Raw genomic sequence first — 11,142 nt, forward strand, 5'->3', positions numbered from 1 at the left:
AATTTGAAGCAAATTTTCACTTTTCGCGATTTTCTGCCTTTTCATCGCCGTATGGTGGGTTGAAATTTTTGTAAAAAAAAATCACAACATGGTTTTCGATGTATTTTTTCCCGTAGAATTCGATTCTGAAGTCAAAAAATAAAATTTTTCTTTATTTTTTTTTTATTTAAAAAAAACCATGAAAAACCCGTAAAAAATGAGGTTTTTCGATCCAAACCCCATAAAAAAGTAGCTGGACCCTACTTTTTTATTGCAAATTCGGATTCAGCGTCGAAAAATACATAAGAATATATAGGTCTGGTCAATTGCACAGACACTTTTGTTTTTTTTGTGGGCCTGTGTTATCCTTCAAAAGAGGTACTAGTTTCTTCATTCTGTTTTGAAAAATATCTTCAAATTACGGAAATGCTTTTAATAAAAGGTGCTTCCTGAGAATCAAGAACTGCTGACGGAAATTCTCCATTAGATTATGCATTTAGAATCAACGTATCTAAGGTTCACCAGTCTCAACACTCAATCTAGATCTCTAAGAAAAACTAAAACTGAAGAATTTCGTCCCAAAATTTTTAGATGTCTCCTAAATTATGAAGCAAAAATTAATTTCACCAGCGGAATTTGAGTACGTTCGTTGCTTATAAAAGCAATTCAATTTCAGTGTTCACCATTGGTAGATGTTCTACTTGAATACGATATAAATAATTATTTCAACTACAGAGATGCTCTTAATTTCGCTCAAAAGAAAGGTGATCTCAATATCATCTTAGCTGTAGCAGAACAAATTTCTGTCATAGAAACCATTTTGAATTTATTATGCAATATCGACAGTCCTGTCACAACAGCGTACATGAAGTTGAGGTTACCTAAAAAATACATTTTGAAGTTGTTGATAGCGATTTTAGTCAACATGAGATCTACCTCCAAAAATGCTGTTGTTGTCCAATCAAGCGAATTGAAAATTCTTAAATCTGAAGAACTACTTAAATGGTACACACAATGTGAACTAGAAGTGATGAAATTGCGAAAAAGGAATTTTCATCAGCAATTTGATGTAACGTTCTACAACATTTTAACGAAACCTGTAAGTAAACTGGCTAGCTTTGTCAGAAACAAAAATTTGATGGAAATCCTGGATTCTGGTTATTGTAAGGAATTTCCGGCATACACTCTATACTTGGAAAGAAGTATTGAAAAAGGGAGGGCCAGAAAAGAATTATTAGAACTGAGTAATGAATGTTTCTTAATTTAGTTCGAGAGTATTGCAAGATCCAACTACCGAGTCTCATTGTTGATAAAATATTCGAGTATCTTTCTGTAATCGATTTGCGTAAATTACACAGGCCAACAATTCTCAGAACCAGAGACCAGACCTACTATACCCGAAGGTTTTTGCTGCGCTGAATCCGAATCTGACCTTAGAAAAATTCCATCACCCTCAGTTTTCGAGATATTCTAACCTAATAGGGTCAAAAACCCGTTAGTTTGATGTGTTCGAGGCCCCGTAACATCGCGAAAAATTTTTTTTCACAAACTGACAATGGCATCGTAAAGAACTACTCTTTACCTTCAAAATGCGATGCCTAACTTTTTGATAAGATTTTTCATAGCCGAGATATGGCGGATTCAAATATGAAAAATTTCACCCCCAAGACCGGTAATGATAATGTATACCCGGTATACCCGGTATACCCGGTATATAATGTATACCCGGTATGATAATGTATACTAAGGGGTTTTGGAGGTCGCTGATTACAAATCCAATATCAAATTTGACGAATTCAAAATGGTGGATCCAAAATGGCAGCCATATTGAATTTTCAAAATCTGACTTCATATTCTTAATAAGCAACCTCAAAAACCTATATATAGATTTTTTCGATCGAATACGACTACTTATAAATTGGGCTTATAGCCTCACATATGCTATATAGGGTGTTTTAACGTAGTTACGAAACTGCGAAAATACTTAACTTCAATCAATGATATATCGATGAAAAAAAAAGCTATCTTGAATCTGAAAAATGGATTTCAGAGGGCAGGAGTGCTCCTTTGTGATGCTTTCGCCCGTTTTTGAAAAAAAAATTTATTCAAGATGCTATGTAACCTCAAATATAGCAAAAAACGGTGTTTTCTGCACTTTTAGGTTACAATATCTCGAAAACTGAGGGTGATGGAATTTTTCTGAGGTCGGATTCGGATTCAGCGCAGCAAAAACCTTCGGGTATACTAGGTCTGGTCTCTGGTTCCGGACCTTTGTCAAATTTTGTCGGCCTGTGTTATTTGCAACGATGCACAAAAAACCGCATCGTTATGAATGACCTTCATATTGTTGCCGTGCTATCAAAAGGAAATGGAAATTAAATTTTGTTCCGAAACGAATCAGATTTAACAAGAGAAGGTTAGGTTTGTAACTATCACTTTAAGATTCAATTCTATTCTAAATAAGATTTTTATATAATTACGTTTTTCATGAAGTATTTCATATTAAAATTTAGTTTTATTACTGATCAAGGAGCTTTCACCGTTTTTTATTTTATAGTGCAGTTTGAATGTTAATTTAAAATTAATCAAAAGTATTTCTATTTGATTCGCTGTAAATACGTATGCAAAATGTAGTTTCGAATAACGAAATAAAAAAAATATATGGATAGATGTGTTCCATGTTTTTTTACATCCGGGAAGAAATTAATAAAAATTTTGAATCAAAAAATAAATTTAAAATTTTCAATTCTTACGACTCTTACAGAATTTATTGCATAAAAATTGGTTCTTTATTGCTAAGTTTCGATAGTGGACCTCTATCCTCATCAGGCAATTTTATTGAGATTACATTTTAAAAGTCGAAGCGACTATAATATTTTGGATTGAATTAGTCCATATTTAAAAAAATTCGATTGTCAGTGTTGGATCTTAATTTGGAGGTTAGAATGAGTTTCGGTTGACGTTCTGAGTTAAAGTTTCTATTTGTGATTTTTGATTCAAAACCCGTTGTAATAAGTGACTAATATATTATTTGACCGATTGGGACAAAAAATACATTATTATTTTTATAGTTAATTATTATTAATGGATATTTTTAAGCTAGCCAGATCGCCCATTAGTGAGACAAGAAGTGGAACACAAGAAAAATGGATCAAAATTTAATTTATCAAAATAAAATGGTGCGATTCACTTACAATTATAGAATACTTTAAAAAAAGAATAGATTATAAATAATAAGAAAGTTATTTTTCTTCATTTTTTAATAAAATTCACATGAACATGTAAACTTTTTGGTTGAACAAATAGCAATATATTATTAAATTAAATTAACTAATATGAAAAATATTTTGTTTAAGCTCCACTTTTGCCGTTTAGTTGATTATTTATTCTAAAAAAGTTATTTCAAGTATTTTATTGCAATCTCCATGTCTAACGTCAAATTTTGCCAACCGCTTAAGTAAGTAATTTAATAGTAATTCATACATTTAATTTTTCAATAAAATTAGTAATTATACATTAAAATTTATTTCTATAGATTAATATTGAATGTTATAAATATTGATAAGGCTAATATTATCTACTTGCAAATTCAACTGTTTGCTTGTAAATTTTGATTTAGAATTTATCTTAATTAAAAATAATAAATAATTTTAAAAAAGAATTCCAAAAATTTTAATTTTTTTTTGGTTAAAATTGTATTATTTGGTTGACAACTTTTTTTACTGAAAAGTATGTTCATTAATATTTCAACTATTTTGTTGAAAATTCGCCTGTTTGGTTTAAAAATGTATCTTTCTAATCATAAATTATATCTTTCTTCGCCAAAAGTGCAACTGGTTGGTTGAAAATTAATCTGTTTTGGTTGAGGCGTGAATAGTTTTATTGAAAATTCTTTTTTTTTTGTTTTTTTTTAATATCAACTATTATCATTCTTGTCAAGAATTCACCTTTTTTTGGTTAAAAATTCCACTTGCCGGTTAATAGTCGTACTCCTTTGTACAAGTCGAACTATTAGGGTGAAAATTCTTTTTTTTTAATAAATTCAACAATCTTTTATTTATAATTAAAAAATTTTACGGTTCGAATATCAACTATTTTTTTTTATAGGAATTCATCTTTTTTAGTAGAAAATCAAAATTTGATTTTAAAGTTTAACAATTTGTTAGGAAATTGAAGTATTAGATTAACCAAAAAAGGTGATTTCTGTATAAAAAATATAAAAGTTTATATAGCAACCAAAAAATATTTTTATCACAAATTGAAAGCAGATGAATACACTAAAAAAATACAACAAATTTTCAATAAAACTCTTAAAGCTTCAACCTAAACAGGATTATTTCTCAATAAATAGTTGCATTTTTGCTCAAAAAAGATGAAATTTATAATTAAAAAGATGAAGTTTTGAAACAAGGAGACGAAGTTTCGACAAAATAGTGGAAATCTTAAACAAAAAAGATTTGTCAAGCAAGAAAGATAAAAAATTAACCAAACTCTTGAATTTTTAAGTTAAAAAGACGAAATTTCTACAAAACAGTTGAATTGTTAACCGCACGGGAAATTTTTTTAACAAGACTATTTAACTAAAAAAAAAGAATTAAATTTCATAAGAAAATAATAAAAATTCTCTACCAATTAATACAATGTTTAACCAACAAATAATTAAGATTGTTTGAACACTTTTTCCAATTTAGTTGTTAATTTTAATTAATATAAATTAGAAATTAAAAATATAGTATTAGACATCGATAATATTAATCTTATTAATATTTATAATATTTACTCTGAATCTATAATAATACATTTTAATTCATACTCAGTAAAACGAATTTTTATTAAAAACTTTAATTTATGAGTTACTATTAAATTACTTAATATACCTAAGCAGTTGGCAAAATTCGAAGTTGGAATTGGAACACTAAAAACTTATCAACGGCCGACGATCATTCAGTTTCATGGTTTTAAAAATGCACTTTGAAAAATTTCTAGACCCTGGAAGTACTATGAAAATGCACTGTCGGTAAAAGTCGCATCCGTCTTGGCGGGAGTTTTAAACTAGAATAAAAAATACAACTTGCGTTTTTCTTTTTATAATCGTTCCGTGGTCTAGAAATTTTTTAAAGTGCATTTTTAAAACCTCTAAAGCGAATGATCGTCGGCCGTTGGTAATTTTTTAGTGTTTCAAAAATTTTGCTATTTTTGTGCATGTCGTTCCAACAACCTTAAACTGAATCCTTTTATGTACCCAGTGGCAACAAGATTTTTGTGAATACTTTTCGATATCCCAAATCGCTGTAATAAAAACTAATTTTTTTAATCTGCTTATCACGATTTTAGATTTTTTCATTAATGACATTTGAATACAGCAACAGTTTGATGGTAAAGTGATGTATTAGTATGCATAATTCTACTAGATTTGGCCAATTTTATGTTTCTGAAGCGCCTTCTATAATAGTTATAATGATTTAAATGAGAATGGTGTTTTTAATTTATTTCAGGTTACGTTTGACAACTTCGATTGGTTTTTGAAAGGGATCGAAATCTATATATTTTCGCTGCCTAATGTGGGATTCAAAAAAGAAGGAATGAAATGGCATTTATAAGTATTGAAAATTTTAATACCTTTGAATGCAAGCCTTCTTACTCAGTTTACAGTATCCAAGTAAAAGCAAAAGGCTCTCCTGCTTATCTCAGTTTTAAAAAAATTATATTTTTTTAAGGAACTCGATTCTAAAAAATTCGACTCCCGATTTTCTTTATAGTTGTTTATTTTGTAATTTAAACTTTCCTTTCAGAGAATAAACCTTATTTTTATATTTCACCTAGTTATTTATTAAACATTCAAATTGTGCGAAAATTAACAAAAACAATTAGGATATTTAACTATCGTATTTTAAAGTTATTTTACTCTATAGTGAATTACGAAAGGTTTGTTCTAATTTTTACACAATATAAATATTTAATAAATATCATGGTATAATGGAAATAATAATTTTTATCAATATAATGGTCAAGACGGACTGAATGTGATACTTTGAGCCTTGAAAAAAATTATTATTTGGCTTATGACAAAAGTACAACAAATTTTAATAAAATAAAAACTAAATAAAAATTGTAAGAAAATTTTTAATTGTAGAGTTTTTGTTAGTTAACAGTAATAAAAAATCATAAATTAAGAAAAACTTGTTCAATTAAGAATTTTTTGAAACTTTGAAAAAATCAAGGTTCTTTTTTTAAATTGCGTATTAAACTTTAGCACATTTTAAAACAACTATAACTTTATATTTTTGTTTGTTTATAATTTCTTACTTTTATTACTGTTCACTGGCAAAAAATATAGATCAAAACAATTTTCTATAATTTTTATACCAATAGAGCATTTTTTAAGTTTTAAAATTCAAAACGAAACAAGAGATTTCAAATTTTGTTTACTTTATTCTGCTGCCAACGAATAAATTTTTTTCTCTATTTCATACAATTCAATTAATTTTAACATTTTCATATACTATTCATATACTATCAAGTATCTATAAAATCAATTTTTTTATTTTTCAATAGAATGATTGAATGTTTTTTAAAACTAATTTTTGTGAATGAAGGAAACACGTATTCAAATAAATAGTAAAAAAGAACATTTAAGTACGAAATAATTAAAATTTTTTTTTAATATTTGTAAATCACATACGCTTTATCATTTTGTCTCCAACAGAACATCTTAAAGTATAGAATAAAAATGTCTGAAAAAAAATGAAATTTGTAACCGGAAAGTTTTGGGTTCGATTCCTGCTGCTGACATTTTCTGCAATTTTTTTCATTACATTTTTTTTTATTGTAATCAACTTTTCAATTCATCTAAATCAAGCCAACATTTTAATGTATAATTTTTTTATATACTACCAATCCCATAATTTACTCTTACTTCTCCTTCTATTCAATCTCTCGTTTCTCCTTATTTTCTACACTACCACTCCCCTCAATTCCCCTTATTTTGCCATTTCTCCTACTTCTCCTTATCTAATTTTAACTCACTTCGTATACTTCCCCTTTATTTCCCCTCGCTTCCTCTTCTTCCACTCCCGTACGTTTTTCTCACTTCCTCTGCTTCTCTTTCCAAATCTCGCCTCACTGCTCAACCCCTTTTTTCCTATTTCCTTATATACCCTGCTTCTTTCTCAGGTCAGTTCTCATTAATTTGCCTATATCCTCTCCCCTAATTTATCTTGCTTCATCTACTTATTCTCCTACAATTTTCTCTCAGTTTCCCTACTTTCTTTCTCATAAATCCCTTTCACCTCGCCTACTTCTCCTTACATCATTTCTCCTAGATTCCCCTTCCCTTTTTTCATAGTTTTTTCTCCTTATTTTCCTTACCTCTTCTATTCGACCTCTTCAATTCCACCTGTTCTATTTCACCTCTTCTATTCCCCCTCTTCATAATTCTCCTTTTTTCCCTCCTATAATTTATTCTTACATCACTTACTTTCCCTACTTCATATCCCTTTATTTTTTCCTCCGTACTGGTCCCCTGATTTTCTTTCTCCTCCCTTTCCTTATTCTTATTTGATTTCCCGTGATTCCCCTACTGTTACTCTCCCAATTAACCCTTACTTCTCCTCTTTCCTTTATTATTTCAAATGATTTACCCTATTTCTCTGCTCACCTATAGCCTTCACTTTAACTTCTACTTCCTCTATAATTTCCTCTTACTCCCCATACTGGAAATCCCATAATTTTACCTAACTTCCCCTAATTTAACTACATTTTCCCTAATTTTACCTAACTTCCCCTACTTTTCAATCCTATAATTTCCCCGCACTTCTCCTATTTCCTTTCTTCTCGTTTCCTCTTTTTCCCTCCTTATTTCCTATCACACCGCTTGTTTCTCCTCCCTTGATATAATCTTAAGTTCCCAAATTGCCCTCACCTCATTTTTGCTAATTTCTTACCCTTCATTTATCCTTACTTTCTCCCCTTATCTTCCCCAATTCCCCTCGTCTCATGTTTCCTCACTTCCCCTACTTCCACTATCTTTATTTCTCCTACTTCTACTATCTTTATTTCGCCTCACTTACTCTTCTCCCCTCCCGTAATTTATCCTTACTTCCCCTACTTCCTATACGCTCATTTTCCCTCACTACTCATCCCCTTATTTACCTGTTAAATCAAAAGCTAATTTTGGAATTTTTGCCCATTATATTCTTAAATTCGTAATTACGTAAATAATATGCGATTAGAAGTCTATACCTTATCAAGTAATTAATTTTCAATCCTATTTTTAAAAATTATTCTTGTTTAACAAAGTATGCTTTTTCCATACAATTTCGTTTCCAATTTCAAAGCTCGAGTGAACTGTAAATTGAATAAAGACAAAGTTAAATTCTGAAATAGCACTTGACAGTAGAGAGGATAGTATCATTTACAAATGATTCCTGTCGTGTGTAAGCGATTGCGTCCTTCTAGGGTGGGCATTGTTAACAAAGTTTCCACTTCGTCGCAAATTAGGTCAAAGCAACTCACCTCTTTAACGAGCTGAAAGATACTAAACACAGAGAAGGTACAAAAAATAGGGAGAACGGATGAAATGAAACCACAACTAGGTTACGAGTTTTATTTAAATACATTTATTGAACCCCAATTTTGCAGTTTGTTCACGATCGCTCTTACATTTCCATTTAGGAAAGGGGTCTGTTAATCACTACATTATATCCGCTCTCAGTGGATGTTCCAAAATTTTCATCAAATTAAAATTTACCCAGGTTCCTTTTTCTTTACACATACATGCAAAAGCCTTGTTTGGCCACTCTTTAAAGCTATCCAAAATAATCGATTCCGCATCTTACGCGAAGGTGATGAGAAAATCACCAAGTTCATGAGCAAAATTTTTGCACTGGTGAGCAAAATGCTGTGACTGGTGAGCAAAATGTTGCCGTCAGTGAGAAAAATTTTTTCAACTGTGAGCAAAATTCTCTCCATGTTTACTATTCAGCCACAAGTATCGAAATATAACATTAAAGTCTTGATATATAGTCTCCCCGGTCAAGAGTATTTAATTTAAAACCGGGAAAATATTATTAGTACTAGTGAAGGATAAAAATTGTAACATCCAATGAGATCAATTCATTGCTTTTTAACATACACGACTTCCTGATTATATTTATGGCAGAAATGTAAAATTCTCGACCCTCTAAATTTCCTGAACCATTTTTTCAACGCAGCTAGAAAACATTTTTTTCCCTTATTTCAGATAGGTTGATAATCATTCTGCGCTATAGTATTTTGTCTAGAAAAATATAGGTAAGATACAGGTACATGGCATACGGGTTCGCTCAGCAGGTAGTCACACGGAGGGAAATTTCATTAAGCGTCGGTCGTAATTTATAGCTAATTCAATATACAACCGAGAAATACACAGCAGGGTGTCCTAAGAAAATTCAATGTTTTTTTTTCATGTTATTTCATTTGGTAAGAAAAGAAATATGTATTTTTTTAATATTCAAATCGGCTCAGGTGATAATATGCCAGGCTTCCCAGCAGAAGGCCGGGGGTTCAATTCCTGTGCCGGTACCAATGGAAAATTTTCTGTGTACTTTTACCGGGTTTTTGGTGGTTTGGAACCCACCTTAACCTGACCGTCTTCTCAAAAGAGGCCTCATTAATTTTGTAACCAAATAAAACAACTTTGGGGAGCGTGATAAAAAAAAATGTTTTTTTAGGACACCCCAATACACAGGTACGTTTGAAATCGATATCAACATTTTCTGCGAAGTCTACAGCGTAGTTCAATTATTTGTTGCTGATATCGCCTAATAACCATAATTACCAAAGTGACTCATCTTTTAAGCATTTCTAACAATCACATATATGAAATTCCAAACAATTGTTTTTCAATTTCGTCCACTGACTCAGTTACTGACCATCTTCCAATTAATTAATTAATAATTAATAATAAAATTTATTTACAGAATTTATTTATTAAATGCTCAATGAACTAAATTTTCAGAAAAGCCTGCTTTTATACATTCTTTAAAAAATTGTATCATGCACTAAAATGATGTTTTCAATTTTGAAGTGGATAAAACCGAAGTAAAAAGAAACTATAAATAATTATGGACTGTAACTGAGACAATGAAAACAAAAAATCATAATACAATGATATCAGTTTCTCTTCCCAAAAAGCACCTGGAAATATTTATTTATGAAATAAAAGGACAGACTTAATTAATGTATACATTTTTTTATAATAATGTCATGGAAATTAAAGTTAATATTATTTTTTGAGCCTTAAAGAACCACAGCCAAGGACAACAGTAACAAAATTGGTGTCAAATGAGATAAATTTCACTAAAAAAGTAAAGTTCCCTCTTTGTAAAACTTTTGATACCATTTCTATCGAGTAACTTTTCTTTTAAATTATGGAATGACGACCAATCACGTAAAAAACTTTACGGATTCTTTCGGAGATATTAGTACAGTAAGTAATTCTATAAAATAAAATTATTAACAATAATATTGGTCCATCTAAGCGCTAATCTAATCAACCATAAAAATAGAACTAAGAGTATAATCATACATTTTATTAGCAAAAATACCAATGTTCTTTTATCACAAGTAAACAGTTTACTGAATTTGATGCTAATAATCTTAAAACAAAAATGAATTTTTTAAAGTAATATGGAACTGTTTAAAAAGGCTGAGGTGTCGACAACCCAAATCTTTAAGTGAGTAATCATTCAAATTATGAGAATTTTGAAGTTCCACAATGGAGATCTCCGCATCAGGGATCTTCGCAACGGGGATTTCCGTATCAGGGATTTCCGCAGCGGGCATCTCCGCATGAGGGATCTCCGTCCCAGATATTTCTGTAACGGGGATCTCTGCGTCAGGGTTCTCCGAATCAAGGGTTTCTGTAACGGGGATCTCCGCATCATTGATCTCCACAACGGGGATCTCTGCATCAGGGATTTCCGGAACAGGGATCTCCGTAGCGGCATCTCAGTAACGGGGATCTTTGCAACGGGGATCTCCGCATCAGGGATCTTCGCAACGGGGATTTCCGTATCAGGGATTTCCGCGGCGGGCATCTCCGCATGAGGGATCTCCGTCCCAGATATTTCTGCAACGGGGATCTCTGCGTCAGGGTTCTCCGAATCAAGGGTTTCTGTAACG

The 11,142-nt window shown here is 30.8% G+C and overlaps 1 protein-coding gene across 5 annotated transcripts in view; it reads right to left on the bottom strand.

The window, feature by feature from the left end:
- Positions 1 to 8,570: 8,570 nt before the first annotated feature.
- Positions 8,571 to 11,142, bottom strand: part of LOC117181496 (repetitive proline-rich cell wall protein 2-like) — a 5,719-nt gene continuing 3,147 nt past the window's right edge. For 3 of the 5 annotated variants that reach the window (XM_033374234.1, XM_033374236.1, XM_033374237.1), the window contains one exon: positions 8,571 to 11,142. Coding sequence is in view for 3 of the 5 variants with exons in the window: in XM_033374237.1 (XP_033230128.1) it covers positions 10,707 to 11,142 (436 nt within the window). In the remaining 2 variants the exon portion in view is untranslated. The other 2 variants (XR_004468132.1, XM_033374235.1) reach the window with 1 other exon arrangement.

This window comes from Belonocnema kinseyi, chromosome 10 (assembly GCF_010883055.1).
Source record: "Belonocnema kinseyi isolate 2016_QV_RU_SX_M_011 chromosome 10, B_treatae_v1, whole genome shotgun sequence".
Lineage (NCBI taxonomy): Eukaryota > Metazoa > Arthropoda > Insecta > Hymenoptera > Cynipidae > Belonocnema > Belonocnema kinseyi.